Source organism: Cinclus cinclus, chromosome 17 (assembly GCF_963662255.1).
Source record: "Cinclus cinclus chromosome 17, bCinCin1.1, whole genome shotgun sequence".
Lineage (NCBI taxonomy): Eukaryota > Metazoa > Chordata > Aves > Passeriformes > Cinclidae > Cinclus > Cinclus cinclus.
The window spans coordinates 3,877,197-3,900,662 of NC_085062.1; the positions used below are offsets into that span (position 1 = coordinate 3,877,197).

General features: G+C 53.2%; 1 protein-coding gene across 1 annotated transcript; it reads left to right on the top strand.

Moving 5' to 3' along the window:
• The first annotated feature begins 240 nt into the window (after nucleotides 1-240).
• Nucleotides 241-23,150, top strand: RPH3A (rabphilin 3A). The gene is made up of 21 exons (XM_062504320.1): nucleotides 241-276; nucleotides 2,595-2,798; nucleotides 3,214-3,228; nucleotides 3,897-4,031; nucleotides 11,991-12,120; nucleotides 12,704-12,790; nucleotides 13,134-13,296; nucleotides 13,714-13,740; nucleotides 15,747-15,884; nucleotides 15,988-16,080; nucleotides 16,210-16,272; nucleotides 16,345-16,533; nucleotides 17,175-17,254; nucleotides 17,816-17,890; nucleotides 18,917-19,026; nucleotides 19,573-19,699; nucleotides 20,116-20,172; nucleotides 20,862-21,013; nucleotides 22,018-22,099; nucleotides 22,602-22,698; nucleotides 23,020-23,150. The coding sequence occupies exons 2-21, from the start codon at nucleotides 2,722-2,724 to the stop codon at nucleotides 23,148-23,150; spliced, it is 2,028 nt and encodes a 675-aa protein (XP_062360304.1). The 5' UTR covers nucleotides 241-276; nucleotides 2,595-2,721.
• The last annotated feature ends 316 nt before the right edge of the window (nucleotides 23,151-23,466 follow it).

Consider the following 23,466-nt stretch of genomic DNA (forward strand, 5'->3'; position numbering starts at 1 on the left):
GACAATGTCTGCAGGCATCGGCTGGCAAGTGTGGAGCTCGTCGGAAAAACCTCACCTTTGTCCTGGGAGCCTGGAAAATACATGGAATTTTCTCTTCTCTCCCCTGGTTTGGCATTTCCAGGTGGCTGGAGGGGTGCCTTAGAGCAGCCCTTTGTGCCGGGCTCTCTGCAGGTGTTGGGTTGTGGGTGGCCCTGGGCCCTGCAGCACCGTGGGGCAGGATGGGCTCATTCCACAGGAATCCCGCTGCCTTTCCAGCCCTCCCACGGCTGCTGGAGGGTGAATGGAACCTGCTAGCTCCTGACACTGCACCTGCCAGATTTTGGGTGCTGGAGGTGGGCCCACGAGTCGGCAGCTCCGGCAGAGGGATCCACGGAAGTCGTTCAATCCCGCTTTATTAAAGCATGACCAAATCCACGGGCTCTGTCACACAGAAGTAATGGAGCGGTGTGATTGCAGTCATGTGGCCCTTCCTTAAGGCCAGAAATTAAGACCTCACTGCTATTCCTGGCTCTGCCCAGGATGTGCCACGTTGGCGCCGGCGGGAGCTGCCAGCCTCCATCGGAAAACCTCGGGATGAGACAGCTCCTCACATCCCCACTGACACCAGGGCAGCAGATTTGGGACCCTTCGGGGTCAGCCAAACCCTGGAAGGTCTTGGCACCCTCCTAGGCAGGGATATTTCCATTTCATTAAGAAAATGCTGCTGCATCCCATCGATCCCAGCTTGGATGGCCACATCCTGGTGCTCAGGAGCCAAGATTTGGCAGCGGGGGGAAAAAGCCACCCTGAGCTGTTATTTTGTTCTTTCCCGTGCGCTAAAAATGCTGGAGAAAGCATTAGGGCAAGCGGGGGTAGTTGCTGGAAGTAATGCAAAGTAGATTTTCCAAATCTATTATTTATAGGCGGAGAAAGGGATTGTGTATTCCTTCAGGAACCAGCCCCGGGCTCTGCTCCATCCCCAAAGAAGCAGAACACTCGTGGCCTCGCTGCTATTAGCAGAAAATTCCAGCTGGGGAAAAGAGTTTTCCTTCCTGATCTCTCTTTGCTAGGAAAACCCAGGGATTTTCCCCTCTTTTCCCCTGTGTCATGGTTGGGGTGGACACTTCCTGCCCCGTGTGACCTTGGGAGAGTCCCTTATCCACCTGCATCTCCCTAAAAATGGGTGGTAGCATCGTGGTGCTGCCCTGGTCAATCTGTGCCCACCCTGGGACCCCTCAGCTGTGCCAGGACACTTCATTCCCAGCAGGAATTCACTGCTGCAGTGCGGATTGTGGAGGTGGTAGGGGGGGACTTAAATGAACAATTTGCTTCGTTAAGTGACCTTGTTAATCGGAGCCTTCTGGTTTGGCACGGGAACAGTCGCTGTGTGAACCAGCAGAGCATTAATTACCCACGTGCTTCACTTCTCCTGCTTTTCCAAAAATACTTTTCTACATCCCCAAGTTTTCCACGAAGCCAAGGTGAGCCTCAAACCTTCACTGACTTCTCAGGGAGCGATGAGAAACCCCTGCAATACTGCAGAGTGTTCCCCCCCCCCCCCCTTTTTTGGGAAAATTGGATGTTTTTTCCTGGCTTGGAGCTGGTGGTTTCAGTAGGGCAGTTTTGCAAACTCCCATTTTCCATCATTTCCTGGATATAATCTCCCCAGTTTCTCTGCTGCAGTTTTGCTGGAAGTGCTTCATGCCCTAAAAAGCTGTGTTTACCAGTTTGCGCAGAGCTCTGGGATCCTGCTGGGATGCTGGTTTTGGGACCTGGTGGGATGAAGGGAACTGAGATGTCCCTTCCAGGCAGGGAGGAATCCAAGGCAGCATCTTCCCAGGGCAGCAGGATGGGAAAGTGAAAGATCCATGGGCTGGGAGCAGCCTCGTTGTTCATGGTAGTGCTCTGCAAAGGATGTTTTGGTGAATTTTTTAGCTCTGCTGCAGGCAAATCTGTCAAATCCCTGGTTTTCCCTTAGAAGAGGTGATGGATGAATGGATTCATCCATCCACATCCCCCTGCAGTGAGTGGGAGCGGCGGGTGGAGGGGCAAAACCTCTCCAAAAAATGGGAATAAAGCAACAATCAGTCTGTGGCTCTGACATCCATCTGAATTTTAAGGAGAAGGGTTTGAAGAACCCTCTCTGGGTGAACTTTTGGAGAGGAGTGGACAGACCCTCCTGTTTCAGTCCTGGTGCTGTGTTTTCCTTCCTGAATCCACTTGGCAAAAACTTGAGTAAACCAAAACAAAAATGGAGGAGGGTTTGTTTTTTTTTCCAGAGGGAATGTGGTTTGGGAAAGAACAGCCAGGCATGCTGGAATTTGGAGAGAATATTTCCTTGTTTGTAGCTCTTTCTCCAGATGGATTCCCGTCTTTCCCCCTGAACCTGAAGCCTCATAATTAATGTGAGGTTGGGGATGCATTAATTACATCCAGGCTGTGCTGCCCTCCTGGGAAGGAGGTGACTGGGAGCTCCTGTGCCTCAATATCCAGACAACCAATAAAGAGGCATTCCTGCTCCAAACCCTCTTAAACCCCACAAACAAAGCCTTTCCCAGTGTGATTTTTAGTTGGTTTTTTTTTGTTTGTTTGTTTGTTTGTTTTTTTCCCTACAGCGTGGCTGGGAAACTCCACTTCTCCATTGGCATCTGGGAGCAGAGTGATTGAAGTCCCTGCTGTGCTGGGTTGGGGACAGTCAGCAGGGCCCTGGTGTCCCCAAATTCATGCCTGGGGTGGCCGGCGATGACCGACGCGGTGCTGGGTGGCTCCTCTGACCAGTGGATGTGCCCCAGTGACAGAACCATGTCCCTCCGAGCCAGGTGAGAGCAGAGCACGGGGACAGCCCCCAGGCTGGGTGGTGACACAGCTTCTTCCCGTGGGGACACCAGGAATTGGTTCAGTGCTGTTGCATGGGGACATTTTGGGTGTGTTTGTTCCTAAACCCCCTGAGCGAGGTGGTGGGGACAGAGCTGGGGTGTGCAGGGACCTGGTGCCGTCCCTCTGTCCTGTCACACTGCAAGGTGATGCCACATCCACTCTGGAGCTCATCTCCAGCCCAGATGGGGGATGGGTTTGGTGCCTGGAGGTGTGCAGTCACTTTTTGGGTGCAGTGGGGACCGGGATTTGGGGACTGTCACCCTGAGCTGGGAAGTGTCACTGGCTGCGCCAGGCTGGGCTCTCCTCATCCCTACTCTCACCTAATCATTTTTCCCTCTCTTTCCCTGTGCTTCCCAGCAGTGAGAAGGAGCAGTAAGTATTTCCCTTGCTTTTATTTTTCACTTATTCCTCTTTTCCTGCTGCTTTGACAGTCTGAGAACAGGAGAAAACTGGGTTTGGATGCAAAAAAAAAATAATTAAGTTTGTGAAGTGTTGCACAGGGTTTTAATGAACTTAAAGCACAAGACTACGTGGGTCTGTTCAATCCAGAGGGGAAAAGAGCCAGGAAAGGTCTCTGAATGAGCAGGAAGGTGAGGAATGTTTTGCCTTTTGCACCCCTGAGTGGCAGACTTTACCCTGTCACCAGGATAGCGCTGTCTGACGCCCGGGCTGGGACAGAGGATCTTTGGGAATGATTTTAGAGGGTGAAACATTCCCGTGTTTGGAGAAATGTTCCCAAAACAAAAGCCACCCACTCCTGCACCACCGCTCTGGTCCTGCAGCTGCCAGGCAAACCTGGTGTTCCAGAAAAAGTGGAAATAATGGGAATATTCCTGAAAAATGAGTTTTTCCCTCTGTATGAAACCAATGTTTCCATATGAGACCTCCTAAAAATGAAGATCAGAGCTTCCAGCCGTGGATGGGGGCTCGCTGGATGGGATCAGGAGGATGAGGAGTGGGCTGGGTTTGGCGTTTGGAATTGGTGCCTGGGCACAGCCAGGGGTGGGAATTGCTCCATGGCTGGATCCCTGTTCCCGCAGGCTCCCGGCGGGCTGGGCAGCACAGCCCGACCGGCAGCGCAAGGGAGAGGAGCTGACGGACGAGGAGAAGGAAATCATCAACCGGGTGATCGCCCGCGCCGAGAAGATGGAGGAGATGGAGCAGGAGCGCATCGGGTAAGGCGGCGCTGGTGACACCGAGGGACAGCGACAGGGACAGAGGGACCCCGGGGCCGCGGGAGGAGGCTCTGCTTGGCTGCTTTCCTGGGCAGAGCCTCTGCACTGCGGTGCTTCTCCTGAAAAGAGCCTGCGGGGCATCTTTGGGTCTCGGCCAGGACGAACCTGTGCGCAGGGGAGGGAGAAGCTCCGGTGTTTCGTGGGGCTGGAGCCAGGCGTTCTGCTGTCATCCCGTTTTGTTTTGGGTTTTTTTTTTATTTTATTTTATTTTTTTTTAATTTCAGTCGAAAAGGGATCGCTGATAGCAGATCACACTGCTTGTCCAGTGCTGAGCCAGAGTGTGGAGGAGTTTGGTTCTGGTCTGGGAATGTGGTTGGAGGGGGGGATGGATCCATCCCGGTGGTTAATCCCACTCTGGAAGAGCTGTGTGTGAGGCTCAGGAGGGCTGAGTGATGTTCTGGGGGGTTCTGGGGTCCCCCACAGCCACTGGTACCTCATTTTTCACCAGGAGCATCCCCGGTGCCCGTGTTTCCTCTCCTGCCAGGTGAAACGAGCTCATGTCGAGGTATCCATCCTCTTGCTCTGCTGGGAATGGTTTTCCAGAGGGGATCTCTATAATCCCGTTGGGATCACTCCTGTTTTCCTGACAGAGGAACAGTTTGTTGTCGAGTTTAAGCATCCACAGCTCTTTTTTTTTTTTTTTTTCCTAGCAGGGTAAATACTGAGGCCCAGGCAGGACCCATGCTCCCCACTGCTTTAGGGAGTGCCAAATTCCCTCTCACAGCTCAGGGACAGTTTGCTGTCCCTTAAATATTGGGGATGCAATGCAGCCACGGGGTGCTCCAGCTGCGGAGAAAAGCTGGGTTTATTCCCTCGGTTTTAAGAAATCCTTGCTCAGGACGGCCCGTGAACATCTTGGGAAGGTTTTGCCTCTCCAGGGGCTGCTCTCCCTGCCTGGGCTCGGCTCCTGCCCCATGGATGCGCTGCTCCCTCAGGCTGGAGGTGCCTCTGGGCTTTGGCATCACTTTCCAACACGCAGCGCTTCCTTCACGAGGCTTTTTTTGGCAGAAACCAGGTGAAAGCGGCTCTGAGTGCCGGTGATTCACAAAACAGCTTTCCCTGGCGTTGCCCTTTTGCAGCCCAGTAAGAATTCCAATCAAACGCGATGCTCCTTGGATGAGGCGTAAATCATCTTGGGGAGAGATTTATTTCGTGAGGCTGTTTCCCAGCTCTTTCCCTTTCTCCTTCTTTGCCCAGCCGGAGGAGATTTGCTCATCCTCATTCATGAAAAGCCGGGCGGAGGGGCTGAGAACCGGGAATTCTGGAGGATGTGCAGCCGCAGCTGATTCCCCTCCTGCTTGGAGGCGTAGCGGGAGCCCTGCCAGCCCCTTTGTGTTTGTTGGCTTTGCACAACAAGAGCTGTAGGATGTTCAGCCTCGGGAATGTGGGACAGCGGCTGGATCAGCCTCGTACGGAATCATCCGCTCGGCAGAGGCTCGGATGTTATCCAGGATAGCTCCTTCTATTACAAAATAATCCGGGTTTGCCAGGCTGGCCTCTGGCAGGGAGGCAGCGCTGGTGGCTGGTCCTCCGCTGGCCAGGCTGCTTTAGGGAGCTGCTCCTGGAAAGCCGGATTTTCTGGGATTTTCTGGGATTTTTCTCTTCCTGTAAAAGGAAAAAATAAATCCATTAAAACTCACCCACAGGAGTTGTGGCTGCCCCATCCCTGGAAGTGTCCAAGGCTATGCTGGAGCAACCTGGGATGGTGGTAGGTGTCCCTGCCCATGGCACAGGGTCCTTTCCAACCCAAGCCATTCTATTATTCCATGAAAACACTGCTTTTGGCTAATATAAGGAACGATTCACACGGAATGAGATTCCAGAGGGGGAATATTTGGTGAATACTTGGAGTTGCCTCAATAAGTGGAGGTGTTTGAGGGATTCCTTTGATCTTTACACCCAGTCCTTGAGGAATCCTGAATCCCTTGACCAGGGCTGTGGTTGAACCTCCTTGTGCCTCAAATCCTTCCCTTTTTTTTTTTTTGCCCTCCATCCCACCGGCCCCTTGTCTTGGGAACAAATCGATGCCTCTTGTTGAGCTGTTGTTTGTGGAATTGGACTTGGTGTCAAACCCAGCTGAAATTAATCGTGTGAAGGAGTATTTTTAGCTCTGAGGGTGGATGGATCCTGCAGGATACGTGAGCTGGATGCTGATGAGGGCTGGAGGACAGGGACACTTCGTGTGGGGGGGGATTTTTTTGTCTTGTGGCACTGAGAAGGACAAGAGGAGCTGGAACCATCTTGAACATGACACAGCAGGAGCTGCTGGACTTCAGAGCTGCTGGATGACCAGGATCATCTTTTGGGATGAAGGTCACAGGGGAGGAAATTTTAGGGAAAAGGCATTATCCCTGTGGCCAGGGATATGGACCCATTCTTGTCCTGTCTCGCTCCGTGCTTAGGGGTCTCTGTGCCGGCTCTGGTGACACTCTGGTGACAGTGGTGCTATTGCAGCTGCAATCCACGAGGATCCTGTTTTCCAGCTGCCACAGGAGCACCTGCAGGCACTAATTGACTCCGTTCTGCATCTCTAATTGGGGGCCATCAATAACCCAGCCAGGTTGCTCCGCTGCCTAATGAGTTCCAGCACGCTCCTGGCATTGAGGGAAAGATCTGAAACCATCCCAAGGTACAAATGGATATTTCTGGAGAGCACAGAGCTGGCTCTCCCAGAGGGAAGGTGACAGCTGGCTCTGTGGTCCCCTCTCTATGTGCAGTGGCTTGGCTGTGTCCCCGTGGGTCCCACCTTTGCTCCAAGAGGAGCAGCTCTGCAGCAGGACTGGATTTTAATTCAGCTGCTCATGGCTGGGATGACACAGGGATAATGCAGGAGCAGATGGAAGTCCCTGGGGATTCAGTCATTAACCTCAGTGGCAGGGAAGCTGTCTGGGGACCACAGCCTGGGATCTTCATCGCTGTGTGCAGACAGCACAGCAATAAAATTCGGGCTCAAGTCAGGGCAGGGAGGTTGCTGGAGACAGCCTGGGAGCATCTCCTGGGATGCCAGTTTCTGGAGGAGGTGAGGTTCAGTCGTGCTGCTTGAGATTTTGTGGGGGTTTGGTTGAGCTTTCCCTTCCAAAAAAACCCCTCCTCTCTTATTTCCAAGACTGCAAAAATTACCACCCAACTGTAGCACATTCAGCAATCATTTGGATGAGTATGGAATGAGTTGGAAAAATTCTGTGGGAGTCTCCCCTGCCTGGGTAAGGGCTCAGCCTGGAAAAGCCCCAGTGTTGCTTTACCTCTAGCTCCCTGCCCACTTGGAGAGGAGGAAAACTGCTTCTCATTTCTCATCCCAATTTTAATTATGTTTCCCTTAATCTGGAGCTTGGCTGCTTTTCTTGTCCCTTTTCCTCCAGGAAAATTAATTTAATATTCAGCCCTTTAAGGCGTGTGATTTCCCCATGGAGATGAGGCTGGACTTCATTCTGGAGGCTCTTGGTGATCTCCTTTGTGTTTTACTGGAATTTTTTTTGCCATGGATGTGGTGGCTGAGCCCATCCCTGCAGCTTCCTGCACGGCACTGAGGAGCACGTGGATCATGGTGGCCTGGATCAGGTCCTTCTCCCACTTTTTCCTTCTCCCTTCTCCCACCCTGTTTGCTGCATTAAAAGCCCTCGATGCCACAATTTAAAGCCCATTAAGGACATCTTGGCCATTCCTTTCTGCAGTGCTGATGAATATTTAAACACAGCAAACTCCTGCTCTGTTGTTAAGTCTCATTTCCTAGGATCATCAGCACTTCATTTGGGTCACTCTGTCCCTGTCACCATCCCTCTTCTCCTGAAAGTTCCATGGAATCATTTGGGCTGGAAAAGACTTCCAAAGTCACAGAGTCCAACCCCAAACCCAGCTCTGCCAAAGCCACCACTGGTTCTGTCCCATCCAGGACTGAACAGATTTTAAGGTGATCTCTCATCCCTGTGAGATCCTTTTCTTTCCATTTCCTGAGGGAAATATTCGAATGTGAGCCTGCTCTAGGGCTCTGGTATGGGGCAGGAACATCCAGGGGTGTCTTTGACTGCCTTGGGGCTTCTCACCTTCACCCTTCCGAGCCACATTCCTGGGATTGGGCTGATTTCCTGGGACTGGGCTGATTTCCATCAGCAGGACCCCCTGGGATTGGGCTGATTTCCTGGGATTGGGCTGATTTCCATCAGCAGGACCCCCTGGGATTGGGCTGATTTCCTGGGATTGGGCTGATTTCCATCAGCAGGGCTCTGTTTTATTGCTGTTATCTCAGCCGCAAGTAAAACTTTTCAGATCAAGCTTCTCCTACCTCTGTCCCATCAATTCCTAATCCCTGTAATCCCATTTTCCCTGGCAGGTGAGGGATGCTCTCCCCATCCCCGGGGGCTATCCCTGAGGGCTGGGTTGAGCCAGCTCCCTGCCACCAGCTCCAATTACTCCACTCCCGGATTTTTTCCCTCATTTTAACAATTGGAAGGATATTTCCTGCACTTTGAAGTCCGTGTCTCAGAGGGATGGGCAGTCGAAGCTCCGGTATTGGGGAGGAAGAGGCTGCTGCAAGGGAGAGGGATGAGCTGGAGGGTTGGATATGTTCTATAAAAGTGAGAGGAAAATGGTATCCAGTCAAAAGAAAAGCTTTTGGGAAGATAGAAATCTCGCTCCTGGTGAGGACAGGGCTTCCCTTGGTTATTAATGGGAGAATGGGATGGATTTGGATCTCTGGAGATGCTGGGTGGAGCTGGAAACAAACCTGGGCTTTTTTTTCCTCCCAGTTACTGCCTTTATCGGGAACTTCCCAGCCCAGGGGTCTGGGCACAACCCCCTCTTTCCCAGAGCTTTTCCTGCCAGGTTCACACCAGGACTTTAAATTGAACTTCTCTACAGTTCTCTCCCAGCAGTGTTTGAGTCATGGGGGGGAAAATTAAAAAAAATTCCCAATTTCTCCCTCTTGAATGGATGTTTTAATTAGGGAAATGTACTTGGCTTGGAAGCAGTGCCACAGGTGTGTCCTGGCCTGCTGAGCTCTTCCAGTGGTTCAAAAATCCCACTTAAGGAGCAGCTCCTGCTAAATGAGAGCCTGGGAGAGAATTTTGCAGCTAAATAATGAACCTCTTGAAATGCAAAAGCTTTTTCCTCTTTTTTTTTGGTTGTGGGTTTTTTTTTTTTTTCCCTCCCTTTGATTGTGCCATTTGTTCCAGTTTCTATAATAAGTTTGTTTGGGCTTGCAGATTTCCAACTGGAAGCTGCTTTGCTTGGAGCTCCTGCAGCACGGCGGGAGGGATTGCAGGGGATATGGGGTTTGTCCATGTGCTTGGCTCCTTATAAAAGGGAGGTTTTCCCCTCAAAACGTTCCCCCTTGGTGAGGTGGGGATGATAAAATCATCCATGCATTCCATGAGACATGGGTTAGGGTTAATTCTTTTTAAATAACAATTGGGGAGCAGCCAGAATCCAGGTTTTAATTGGAATTGCTGGCTGGGTGTTTATGGGGTGATGCAGGAATCTCTGGGATGCCAATCTCTGGGTTTTCCAAAGGCTCTGGAGTTGGGAAGGCACCAGGGGCAGGTGGTGGCTCCAGAGCTGGGTTGTTCTCCAGGAAGGAACCACCCATGGATGTGAGGGGCAGGGATGGACCATGGCACCTCCAAGTAAATCCCAGAATGGTTTGGGTTGGAAGGACCTCAAATCTCCTCTCGTTCCATGGGCAGGGCCACCTTCACCAGCCCAGGTTGCTCCAAGCCCTATCCCCCACTGGAGCAGGGAGTTAGGCTGAAGTGGGAAAAGCACTTCTCCCTGAAGTGGGAAAGCACAAAAAATCCCCTGGCTGTAGTTCTGAGGATGGTGTTTGTCAGCACAGGGATCAGAACCAGGATTGCTGGATTTTGGGCTCCCTGGTGCTGTCAGGAACTTGTGAACTCTCCCATCTGCTGTCTGGTGACACCAGAGCTGTGAAAACAGAGCCTTGTCCTCGCTGCTTGCTCTCTGCTGCCCACCCAGCCCAGCTTCCAGCTGGGAACACTCTGCAGGTTCATCAGGAGCAACGGAGCCCAGCGTGGGGAGGAGGAAGAGATTCCTGGGTGGGTTTTGGCAGAGCTGATGTGTTAACGTGGCTTTGCTTGGATAATTTGTGGAATTACGGATCCACATCCCTGAACGTGATTGGGCTTGGGTGGCTTTGTGATGCTCCTGTTGACTGCAACGAGGCCTTTTATGGCTGTGATGGGCTGCATGTCCTAAAATGCTTTATTTTGGGAATAAATTCCTTCCTGGGAGGGTGATGAGGCCCTGGCACAGGTTGCCCATCCCTGGAAGTGTCCAAGGTCAGGCTGGAACAGCCTGGTCTAGTGAGAGGTGTCCCTGCCCATATCAGGTGTGGAACTGGATGATTTTAAGGTTCCTCCAAACCAAAACTATTCCATGCTCGTATAATTTCCCCTCCTCGTGCTGCTGGTCCTTTATTCAACATTTCCCCATGGAGCCCATGGAATTCTGGCCATCCCACACCAACCCCCAGAGGAATTTTGCGTGCAGGGGACTTGTGGATGGTTTACGAGGCGCTGGCAGCCGAGTCACCACAAATCTGAAGCTGTCACCACACGTGAGAAAACATCTCTTCAACACCAGATGGTTTTTTTTCCACTGTGGCTCCATCAGATTTGGGTCAGGCTGCCACGAGGGGCTGCTCTCTCTGGTGGGCTCAGGTCTCCTCCTCCCTTTCTTCGTTCACTCCTCACTCAGTGGCATAAATATTGCAGCTTTTTTTCCCTTCTCTGTGCTATTTTTAGGGCCAGTATTCTGGGTTAGCTGAGTGCCAGCTCCAGGCAGCTCCTTCCTGCTTTCCAAACTCCTTCAGCCAATGCTGGTTTTCCAAAACTTCCTGAACTGTTTTTTTTGTTTTGTTTTGTTTTGTTTTTTTACCTTTGCAGGAACCAGGTGGTTGTTTTACAGTCTGATCTCTGGTGGGCTTCCATTTCACTGCAAGAATTTCCACCCAATATACATAAATAAATAAAACATTCCATCAAATATAAACAACATTTTCCCTCAAATAACAAGAAAATTAATGAACTAATTAATTCAATCCTCATTAGAGCCCTTCCAGGACCTCCTCCTTCACCTTTTCATGGGCAGCTGCTGCAACTGGGTGGAAAGGTTTCCATCTAGAGATTAATTATTCCTTGCAAAGGTGCTCCCTTGGGTGGATTTTCCATGTCCATGGAGCTGGGGTCAGTGTCAACTCTCTGGCAGCATCCCTGGAAGTCGACATTGTGCCATATCAACCTGTTGGAGCTTTATTTCCAGTGGGATGTGGCTTTGTCCCATAGCTGGAAAGGGAGAGGCTCTGTGGGAAAGAAACAGTGCAACCTGCTCCTGAATCCTGGCATTCCCAGTGCCCTTCCCTGGCATTCCCAGTGCCCTTCCCTGGCATTCCCAGTGCCATTCCCTGGCATTCCCAGTGCCATTCTGGGTCCTTCCCTGGCATTCCCTGTGCCATTCCCAGTGCCATTCCCTGGCATTCCCAGTGCCATTCCTGGCCTTTCCCTGGCATTCCCAGTGCCATTCTGGGTCCTTCCCTGGCATTCCCTGTGCCATTACTGGCCTTTCCCTGGCATTCCCAGTGCCATTCCCTGACATTCCCAGTGCCATTCCTGGCCTTTCCCTGGCATTCCCAGTGCCATTCCTGGCCTTTCCCTGGCATTCCCTGTGCCGTTCCTGGCCTTTCCCTGGCATTCCCAGTGCCGTTCCGGGTCCTTCCCTGGCATTCCCAGTGCCGTTCCGGGTCCTTCCCTGGCATTCCCTGTGCCATTCCCGACATTCCCAGTGCCATTCCTGGCCTTTCCCTGGGATTCCCAGTGCCATTCCCGACATTCCCAGCGCCATTCCCGACATTCCCAGTGCCATTCCTGACATTCCCTGTGCGGTTCCCAGGCGCCTGATGACCCGGCTGGAGGACATGCGCCGCAGCGTGCTGGGGGACGGCGTGAACCGCTGCATCCTCTGCGGGGAGCAGCTGGGGACAAGGGGACAAGCCTGTGTCGTCTGTGAGGACTGCAAGAAGGTGAGACCCTCACCCCCCTTGATCCCCACAAACCCCTCCCCATCGCTGGGGCACCGCGGATTTTGGGGAACTTTAGAACCATGCGTGTCTCCCCACAGTAATCTTCTATTAGAGGTAAGAAAATCAAACGGGACGTACAGGCTTGTCCAAGACCTGAGAGAAGTGAACAAATGAACTATAGATTGATATCCAGTGGTATCTAACCCCTATTAAGTAAAATTCCTCCATCACGCTGGTGTGATAGATCTCAAAAATGTCTTTAGGGCCTGTCCCCTAGCAGAAGAAAGTAGAGACATATTTGCCTTTGAATGGGAAGATCCTGATACAAGGAGAAAACAACAGCTTACATGGACAAGATTACCTCAAGGATTTACTGACAGGCCTTGGAAGAATTCTTACAAGTTTTTCCTATAGTATCAGAAGTCAAACTCATTCAATATGTTGATGATTTACTTCTTTCAGCAGAGGATGACTTTCCACAGCCTGGCATTCCCGGAGTCACCGGTGGCCGCTCAGACCCTGCTGGTGTTTTGGGGACATTTTGGTGGCACCGGTGTCACCCAGCTCTTTGTTTTGCCCACAGAACGTGTGCACCAAGTGCGGGGTGCAGACCACCAACAACCGGCCCCAGGCCATCTGGCTCTGCAAGATCTGCAGCGAGCAGCGGGAGGTGCGTGTGGCTCCCCTGTCCCTCCTGTCCCCGCTGTCCCCCCTGTCCCCACCCCACACCTCCCAGACGGGACCCGTTCAGCATCCCAGGGGCCACCCGGTCGCTGTCTGAACGTGGTTCTTACAGGATGGGGTTTTTTTCTGCACAAAACGATGGTTTAGTTCGTGAAAACTAAGGTTTGGGTGTCCAAAGGGATGTTGTGGGAAGAGATTTGGCTGATGCAGCTTGAGCCGGGGAGTTAATTGTTTAGTTAATTAGCGGGATGGGATGTGGGGTCCTACATCCTCCACCTGCTGGTGGCGCGGGGGGTGAAGCCCTGAGAGGCTCGACTGTGCTCCCGCAGGTGTGGAAACGCTCGGGTGCCTGGTTCTTCAAGGGTTTGCCCAAGCAGATGCTGCCGCAGCCGATGCCCGTCAGCAAGAAGGGACCCCAAACCCCGAGCGAGCCCCGCCCGGCTGAGCCACCCATCCCGGACCCCAAACTCCCCTCCCGGCCACCCACCCGAGGTAAGTGACAGCGGGTGCTGTCCCCCCCGCCCCAGCACTGCCAGCGAGGCTCTGGTGCTCCTTCCCATCCTCAGCAAGGGAAAACCCAGGGGAAAAAGCATCCAGAGCAGTCGTGTGGCTGCTGCCTGTGTCCTAAAGGGGGATGCAATGGAGCCTGGAGATGTTTTATCCAGGATTTCCAAGTGGGGATGGATGGGGTTGCAGGACATCCTCGAGCGAAGCAGCGCCGGGTGGGGATCAGGGCACCCGGCTGAGAGTGTGGGCAGTGCCTGGGTAGGGATGCGGTGATGGAGAAGCCTTGAAAAAATAGGGATAAAATAAGGAAATCCGGGAAAACCATGGCAGCCTGTCCCGGGATGGGGTTGGGGGTGCGTGGGCAGCAGCTTCACCCCCTCTCGCTCTGTTTGTGCCCCCAAGGCCAGGCGGATGCCGAGGACACCGAGGGTAAGCACCGGCCTTTGTCCCCTCCCTGTGCCGAGCCTCGTCCCTGCCTCCTTATATTCCCAAGGCGTTTTCCCCGCACAGTTTTCCCCGGGGATGCTGCAGCGGGACCTCTCCTTGCTGCTGCCGCCCACCCTGCGGGGGAGCCCGGGTTATTCCAGGGCTTCCCCACCTCCCGCACACGCCGGGCTGAGCTGCTGCCATTCCAGAGCTGCATCCGTGGGTGGTGGGTCCTGCTGGGAGGGGCAGGTGGGGTTTTTTTTTTTTTGGATTTTTTTTTTTCTGGTTATTTAACGGCAGTCCTTGGAGAACCTCCCGGGGAATGTTTAGGAGGTTTGTGGGGGCTTGGCCTGTGTGTGGGGGACGGAGCAGCCGAGCCTTGTGCTGTGCACGGGAGGCAGAGCAGGGTGAGGATGCAGCAGTGGCTTGTTCTGGTTATTCCTTGCACCCTCCAGCGTTTCCAATCGTGGAATCATTCCGTTTGGAAAAGCCCTCAAAGCCCATGGAGTTCAACCGTTCCTCCAGCACTGCCAAGGCCACTGCTGACCCATGTCCCCAGGGGCCACATCCACACTGCTGTTAAATCCCCCCACAGGGATGGGGACTCCTGGGCAGCTGTGCCAGGGCTGGACAGCCCTTCCAGCAAGGAAATTTTCCCCAATATCCAACCTAAACCTCTCCAGGTATAACTTGAGGATGTTTCCTCTTGTCCTGTTGCTTATTACCTGGGAGAGGAACCTGACCCCTCCGTGGCTCCTGTCAGGGAGATGTGGAGAGTGAGGAGGGCTCCCTGACAGTTAATTTTGAGTAGCAGCCCCCAATTTCACACTTCCATATGGGATGCCAAGGGGATGAGGATCCCTGATCCCCCTCCAACACCATCTGCTCCTCATTTGGGTGATCATTAAACTGGGAGCAGTGCAGTGGCTGCAAACCTTCCTCATCCTTAGCTCCCTGGAAGAGCCAAAGAGGGTCTGAGGGGACATTTCCTGCCTGGAATGGTCCCCTCCATCCCACCCCTCCTTTAGCCCAGGTTATGATGCCCCCAACTGATGATCTCCCTCTTCCCGTGCAGCAGCAGTTGAGGAAAGCATTTAATTAGAGCGATTTAATCACACCCATAGCTGGTGCCGTTAAACCTCCCAGCCCCATGGGCAGCTTTTATTAATCCCACAGCTCCTGGAGTCAGGAAAGCTTTGCCAGCTCCATACATCCCTCCCGGTGCTCAGCATGCTTCTGCCGTGCCCATGATTTTCCTACAGCTCCCTTGGAAAGTTATTTATTGCACCACTCTCTCTGCACCACGGGGCTCCTGCTCCTGGATGCTCATTTCACCCGCTCCCTGCTCTTCAGCATTCCCGGTGTTTTTTCCTCTCTCCCTCCTCCTTTTTCCCCCCACAATCTGTTGCGTTCCGCTTTGTCCTCACGCTCGGTGACCCTGAGAGCCCAGCCAAGGAGAAACAGCCCATTTATGTCACGGCAAAGATTTATCCCTGGCATCTCCAGCAGCAGCCAGGTGAGCGCCGAGACCTTTTCCATCACGTCCGTGGGGTTGCAATTCATCACCCCGGAGCTCTGGGCTGGGATTTATCCACTGGGACAGCGGCTGCTGGGTGATTGGAAGGGAGAGGCAGAGGGAGCTGCCACAGCTGTCTCCTTAATAAATGGGAGATGATCAGCAGAAGGAAAATATGACATCTCCCTTCCCATCCCAGGCATGCGGAGCTGTGTTGCCATCAGGGGTTTGATGGGTGCTGAGGACCAGGTGATGGACACCTCAGGCATTGTTTTCCCATGGGACGTTCCTATGTCCTTGGGCATTTCCTGGGCACTGCGTGCAGGTTTGATGGCGCAGAGCTCTCCTGCTGCAGTTCCCGGAGCTCGGGAGGTGCTGCTGCAGTGGCCGTACCCATCGTCCCCTTGCTGCTGGCACCCGGGCCGGGCAGCACCCGGGGATGATGGCAGCTCGCTTTTCCAGCCTCACTGCTCCTTTATCCCTCTCCTTACAGGCACCGACGCCACAGCGGCCGCCCGGGGGAGCCGCAAAGCGGGCGAGGGCCGGCCGGGTCCGTGCGGCAGCGAGGACACCGCTGGGGACAGCGACAGCCGGGACTACACTGCCGAGAGTGGGGCCAGCAGGAGCCCCGGTGAGAGCGGTGCTCTCCTGCATCCCTGCCAGGACAGACGGGGGGACACAAAGCCGGGAGCCACCTGCGGGTGGTCTCTGCTGATTGTCCCCTGTCCTTACAGGCGTGAAGAGAACCAACTCCGTGCAAGGCCAGCGGCCACCCCCGCCATCCGCCGCCGGTCCCGCTGGATCTGCCCCGGCAGCAGCACCCGCAGGTAGGATGCGACGGGAATGCGCCAGAAGCGTTCGGTCCCTGGGGACACCTCACGGGCTTGGCGCGGCGGCAGAGGGCACGAGGGGAAAATGTCCCAGGCCAATCCCGGTGATGTCACCTCTGTCCCCAGCGCCGGCGGCCGCAGCAACGAGGCCGGGTCCCGGAGGCACCGCCCGCTTCCCGGAGAGACGAGGTAACCCCGGGCTGGCTGCGGGGGGCTGGGGGGCAGAGCGGGCCGGGGGCTAACGGGGGGTTCCTCCCGCAGCCAGCCCTCCGCTGGGACCCCCGGAGAGGGGAGGGGGCTTTGCCGCGCCCCCCGGCAGGGAGGACAGAGCAGCCTGGCAGCCCCCGGCTGGCGCACAGCCCCCGCCGGCATCCGCGACCCCGCAGCGGCAGCAGCAGCCCCGCGAGGAAGAGGAGGAGGATGCCAACAGCTACGACTCGGATGAAGGCAGTACGTACCCAGGAAGGGAGGGAGGGAGTTACTTTGGGAAATGTGGGATTTGGAGGTTGCTGGGCGGGTGTGACTCGTATTGGAAGGCGGTGGGTCTCCAGCACGGGAAGTCCTTGGGGAATGCGGCTTCCCTGCGGGGATTTGAGGGGGAGGATCTGTGGTAGAACATCCTGGGCCGGGAACAGTTGCTTGGACTGGAACAGCTGATGCCCTCTGCGCCTGCTCTTCATCCCTGGGATGAAGGAACACGAGCCTGAGCTGGTTTCCAGCAAGCCAAAACTGAGCCCCAGCCTTGGGAGGAGGTGCTATCCTGAGCTGGAGCATCTCCTCAGGGTGTTCCAGGGTGGAATTGCCGTGGGAAGGGTTGGTAGGGTTCCTCCTCCTCTGCCTGGTAAATACTGGAGACAGCTCCAAACCCCCAGGCTGCTCTCCCTGGGCAGTCCCTGCCCTGCAGAGCTGTGCAGAGCTCCCAATTCTGCCTGGATTTGTGTTGGTTTGGCCGCTGCCAGCACAATCTCACTGCATTAAACAGCTTTTACACTTGACCCGCAAATCTTTCTAATTATTACTAATCGGCGATGATTAAATGCAGTTATTGGCTGTGGTTTTAACGAGGTTGTTTCCTCCTCCCTTGCTGTCAGCCACGCTGGGAGCTCTGGAGTTCAGCCTGCTCTACGACCAGGACAGCAGCTCCCTGCACTGCACCCTCATCAAGGCCAAGGCAAGAGCTCCTCTTTCCCTCCCCCCTTTTTTTTCCCTGATTTAAATCCATCTGGCTCCCAGTTTCTCTGGTACAATGGGATGGAAGCCCTGTGGCTGCTGGCAGAGGCTGCTCCCTTGGGAGACCCCAGGCATAGCTGCTCCTGGCTGGGGAGGGTTGGGGGGCTTTTCTTTGTGTGGCTCCAAGAGATCTGTGATGCCCTGGAACAGTCCTCCCAGAGAAGTTGTGGCTGCCTCCATCCCTGGAAGTGTCCAAGGCCAGGTTGGAAAGGGTTTGGAGCAAACTGGGATAGTGGAAAATGTCCCTGCTCAAGGCAGGGGGTGGAACATGGTGATATTTGAGGTCTCTTCCAACCCAAACCATCCTGTGATTCTACAATTCTGATTTTTCCAGGGATGGGTTGGATGTTTCAGCACATCCTGGCACTCACAGCTGCTCGGGGCAGAGGCTCTTGGGTCACTGAACACATTTTCTCTTTGAGCTTTTCATGGGCAGCTTTTTCTCTTCCTTGGCTTTGCCAAAGGAGGATCCACATCCTGTGTTGCCTTTATCATTTTTCAGGGCTTAAAACCAATGGATTCCAATGGCCTGGCTGACCCCTATGTGAAGTTGCATCTCCTGCCTGGAGCCAGCAAGGTGAGGCTTTGCCAGGTTTGGTGCTGGGGATAGAGTAAGAGGTTTCTCAAATTCCCCTCAGGTCCGTCTCTTGGATCAGATTTTCCTGTTGATTTCTCTGCTCGCTGCTGTTTTCCCTGGGGGTTTCTCCAAACAGGGACAATGCTCCCAGATGCTCTCCCAGAGATGAAGAACAGCTCATCCTGCAGGCAGGAATCTGCTCAGGGATAGAGGGAAGCTCCAGAGGAGGCCTTGCTGTTAATGCATCACAAAACATCTGCCCAAAAAATCTAATTATGGCCAGGGTTGGAATTATCCATTTGCTCAGAAACTGCAGCACGTTCTTGTTGGGGCTGTGGGGAGAGAACCATGAGGGAAATTCTGGCTCCATCGTGGAAATTCCTGGAAATCTCCCTCCCCAGCCCAGCTGAACTGATCTTGGTGGGCAAATCTTGAGGAAGGAATGACCACCAGCTATGCTGGCTGTTTGCTTAGAGGGTGCAGCAGAGTTTTGCTCAGAGAAACCAAGAGTAAAAACCAGGGGAAAACTGAAAATAAAATCATTGGACTGATTTTACAGCTTTGCTTTATGCACGGGGGAATTCCTGGGTTTGGAGGAAATCCAGGTGTGATGTTGGGAATTGCTTTGATTTGCTTTCATTTGCTGATATTTATTTTAATTAAAAAAAAAATAAATTGAGTGTGTGGTTGTGAAAGACACACTAGCAAGTGACAGCTCCTGAATTCCCCACTGTGACCTCCTTTAGACCATGGGAGCTGTGACCTGAGCCCCCACAGCCTGCTCTGGGCACCTTCTTCCCTCTCCTTGAGGGAATAAACCCCAGGGAGTGACAAAATCCAGGCTCTCCCACGTGTCACCAAGTGTCCCTGGTGCAAAGTTCCACCTCGATGCTCCCATGGAGTCGCTGGCTCACCATCCCCCAGATGTGCCAGATGTGATGGGACATCCCTGCCAGGAGCTGGAATTTGGGCAGGGAAGGGGTGGATTCCGGGCTGTAATTCCTCTGTGTCTGTTTGACCCCACAGTCGAATAAACTGAGAACGAAGACGCTGCGCAACACCAGGAACCCCGTGTGGAACGAGACCCTGGTGTACCACGGCATCACCGACGAGGACATGCAGAGGAAAACCCTCAGGCAAGGAGAAAAAACCCTCCAGTAGGAGCCCCAGGATCCCACGGAAGGGTGGGATGGGGTTTTGGGTGTCCTCACTCAGAGCACCACCCCCAGGAGTGCAGCAGGGTTGGAAGTGCAGTTTTGAGTTAAAAACGACATGAATTTGCTCATTTGGATGGTTTGGGTTTTTTTTTAAGATATGAAAACTGGCATTTTTACCTTGTCATTTAATAGTAAATTATTGATTATTCTGTAATTTTTATCATCATAGAGATGTGTATCTCTGCTGATTTGACATTAGCCCAGGAAAAAAAAGTCCCTATAAATATCTCTCAAAATTTATGACTCTTTCCCCCTGAGGAAACTTCCACCTCTTGATTTCTTGACCCATCACAAAGCAAATATTAAAAATGTTGATTTTTTTTTTTTTTTTTGACAAGCTAAAAATTTGGGGGTTGATTGCTTTTGGTCAGAGGAAATCCAGATCAAGGGTGAGTTTGGGGGAGAGGCTTTTCTTTGCTTTTCCAGTCCCCCTGGTTGATGTTCCCCTTTCCCTCTTCCTTCCAGGATCTCAGTGTGTGACGAGGACAAATTTGGCCACAACGAGTTTATCGGAGAAACCAGAGTTGCCTTGAAAAAACTCAAAGCCAACCAGAAAAAGAACTTCAACATCTGCCTGGAGAGAGTAATCCCAGTGAGTGTCCATGAAAATTCCTTTGGCTCCCTCTGGGATTGCAAACAAATGGTACCTGAGGGATGCAGGGGTGGGCTGGAGGTGCCTGATTTCCCTGGCACCTTTAGGAGCTGGATTCCCACCCATGCCCGGGCTGATGTGACATCCCAAGGCCAGGAGATCAGAGAGTGGTGGGAATTGACTCCAGGGACTGCTCCTGTTGGCAATGCCAGCCCCTGAGGATGGATGTCACCGCGGAGGAGGGGACAGGCTGCCCTGTCCCCTGTTGAACCTGCTGGGGTGGGGGTTGATGGAGCAGATGGACGTCCCAGAGCCAGTGCAGGAGCTGGGCTGCGTGCGTTCCCGGATGATTTTGCTGTGGCATGCTGCCTCTCCTGGCCATTCATGGCAGTCTCCTTATCCCTTTCCCATCCCAGACGAAGCGCACCGGAACAACCGGCGCATCCCGTGGGATGGCTCTGTACGAAGAGGAGGTGAGTCCCCGGAGCAGGACAAGCCCCATCCATGTGTACAACCCCATTATCCCCCAATCCCATTCCCTGATATCCATCCTGCTCTGATACATGGAAAAGACTCTGTGACTCATGAGAAATGAGAATTATAAAGTAGGTATGCATTTATTCAGCGCTGAGGTGCACGGGGAATAGCTTCTCCCAAAGAAACTTCCAGCTACTGCTCTATTTATTCCCTAAAAGCCTAGGATTACACAATACACCTAATACATATTCATGTCCTAGCCCCACCTACCCTCGATTCATATTAACATGAACCAAAAGTCCTTTTGTGCTTGTGCTTCCCCAGTTCGGGGGTCTCTGATGAAGGCTTCCAAACTCTTCATCGTACTTGAACTTTTCCACTTTGTCTCCAGAGCATGCGTCTTAGCCTTTTGGGCAAATTCCAGACGCTGAGATTAGTCCTCGCTGGTTTAAGGCTTTGGGTTTATCACTCATCACTGGTAGCCTTGCACCCCTCGCCCTGTTTGCGAGTTCTGGCTCCGTTTATCACAAACCAGCCTGCCTCTCCTCCTGATTTTTGCGAGCGCAGTAAATGTCAGGCACCCCTCATTGTCTCGGTTAGCTCATTTTGATGAACTCTTCCTTACTCTTCAATTCCCTGTCTCACCTCCGCCGTTGAGTTTTGCTGTCCCGGCTCCCTCCCGCAGGTGGATCGCGGTGGGGACGTGGAGGAACGTGGCAAAATCCTGGTGTCCCTCATGTACAGCACGCAGCAGGGAGGGCTCATCGTGGGCATCGTGCGCTGCGTGCACCTGGCAGCCATGGATGCCAATGGATACTCGGATCCCTTCGTCAAGCTGTGAGTGAGCCAGGAATGGCTTCGGGCTGGAACACGTGGCCACGGAGCCACCCGCTGTCCTTGGGAGCCCTGGCACGGCAGGAGCTGTCCAGCAGCAGCGGTGGTGTCCCTGTTGTGGGTGCAGCTTGTGGGTGCTGACCCAGCCCTTGGGTCTGTTGGAGATTCCCAAATGTGCCCAGATCCTGTGGTTAACTCAGGGAGAATCCCAGTACTGTTAAAGGTTGGAATAGACTTCAGGAGTCCAATGATCACCTGATGTCTGCAAGCAAAGGATGTGTGAGGGATGTGGGGATGGGTTTGGGGCTGCAGGCCAAGGTGGAGGTGCCTGAATTTCCCAGGATCCGTAGGAGTGGGATTCCCACCCATGACTCATCAAGGGCATGGTGGGAGTCCAGGGACAGTGGGGTCCTTCCCTCCACCTCTGACCCACCCTGGCTGCAGGACAGAGGTGGTTTCATGTCCCTCTGTGCCCCACTTGCTGCTCCATAAACCCCCATGGCTCCTGGAAATGAGGGGGAATGAGGTTTTTATTCCGATTTCGTGAGCCGCAACACAGAGAGGTCCCTGCAGCCATTCCTGGTGGGGGTTTTGATCCTGTTTTTTTTCCTTTGCCTTCAGAAAAAGCACCTCTTGTTCTCCCTAAAACTCATTCAGTAACTCTTATGTTGGACATATTCTGCTCATCCCTTTGTAGCTCAGTGGAATTGAGCAGTTTCCCTTCCCAATCTCTGTTATATTCTCCATTTCCACAAACAGAAGATGGTGGTTTTACATTTTAAAATCAGCTTCTAATAGAGACCCAATTAATCCCAGCCCTAAATTGATTTCTAGATCTGCAGCCAGGCTGTGCAGCCCCAGCCCCACACTTTTCCCACATTCTCTGGAAGGTGGGAAGGGAGACTGGCCCTAAATAAATCTCTTCCAGCTCAGAAACTCATTTTTTAAGCTTATAAACTCCCACCGTTCTTGCACTTGAATTTTGAGCTGTTTTCTGTTGTCCCCAGTTGGCTGAAACCTGACATGGGCAAGAAGGCCAAGCACAAGACGCAGATTAAGAAGAAAACATTGAATCCTGAGTTTAACGAGGTATGGACAGATATTTTTTATGTTATTAAATCAATTCTCTGAATGCTGTGTTGAGTGGAGGAGGTGGAAGACAAACTCCCCAAGGTTTGGCTCTCTGCTCAATCTCCTTTCCCACTCCTGTGCCCAGGAGTATTTTGGGAATGGCTTTGCCGTGGCAGCACCGCACACCCTGAAAGCTTCCTGCTGCTGGCTCTGTGTCATCCCAGCTGGGGATGTGGGTGGGATGAGCATTCCCGGGGATGGAAATTGGAAATTCTCCATTGGTGCTGCTTTGATGGGACACTTGGAAAGGGCTCGTGTAGGTGCAAGGGGTGAGCTCAGCTCCTGGAACAGAGGTGCCACAAGGAAGGAGCGTTTTTCCTTCATTAATTATATTTTATTTTAACCATCCTCTCCTAGGTTTTGAATCCAGGCTGATCAGTGATCAGGTCCAACCCTTTAACTGCAGTTTTTAGGGTGTGCCTTCCTTTGGGGTGTGACGTGAGTGTTCCCATTTCTGCAGGAGTTCTTCTATGACATCAAACACAGCGACCTGGCCAAGAAATCCCTGGACATTTCCGTCTGGGATTACGACATCGGAAAATCCAATGACTACATTGGTGAGTGATGAGCTAGAAGTCTCTGCCCTCGGGGACAGGGGCTGGGTGCCTGGTATGGGATTTGCTGGATGGGAGGGGAGCCTGGGTCACCTGCCCAGTGGGATGATGGAATCTGGTGGGTGTATCCCCCACACTGCCCCACCTCCAGCATCCTGGGATGTCTTCTGGGCAGGAAAAGCATCTCCAGGTGTTGCCATTCCATTTTTGATCCAGGAGGTGGAAAAAGCATTGCAGGGTGTGAGGTGCGTCCCCATGGTGGGATTTCCTGGAATATCAGCATCACCTCTGGACACAAAATCTGCTCTTCTCTCCTTTTCCCAGGCGGTTGCCAGCTGGGAATCACGGCCAAGGGCGAGCGCTTGAAACACTGGTACGAGTGTTTGAAGAACAAGGACAAGAAGATTGAGCGCTGGCACACCCTGCAGAACGAGAACCACGTGGCCAGTGATTAAAGGGGGCCTCTGCCCGGCCCTCCCCACCCTCTGCCACGTCCCTGTAGGTCCCTGATGTCCCTGGTGTCCCGTCTTCCAGCGCAGCCACGCCTTGCTACAGCCTCTGATCCCAGGGTCCTCCGCCTCCTCCATCCTCCCCTCCACTGAAAACTCCCCCAAGATCTTTTCTACTCTCCCTTATTTATTTTCAGCTGGGGGACGGAGGCCGTGGAGTTCCTCTGGTGTGTAGTTTTGGCAAGCAATAGTTCCCTCCTGTTCCTCTCTCTCTCCCTGGTCCCTGTGGCAGCGTTCCCGTGGTGTTTCTGATGCTCCGTGT

Coding starts and splice junctions, on each gene's coding strand:
- RPH3A (XM_062504320.1), top strand. CDS start 2,722: ATGACCGACGCGGTGCTGGGTGGCTCCTCTGACCAGTGGATGTGCCCC. Junction 12,791..13,133: donor TCTGCAGCGAGCAGCGGGAG/GTGCGTGTGGCT, acceptor GTGCTCCCGCAG/GTGTGGAAACGCTCGGGTGC. Junction 22,699..23,019: donor AAAATCCAATGACTACATTG/GTGAGTGATGAG, acceptor TCCTTTTCCCAG/GCGGTTGCCAGCTGGGAATC.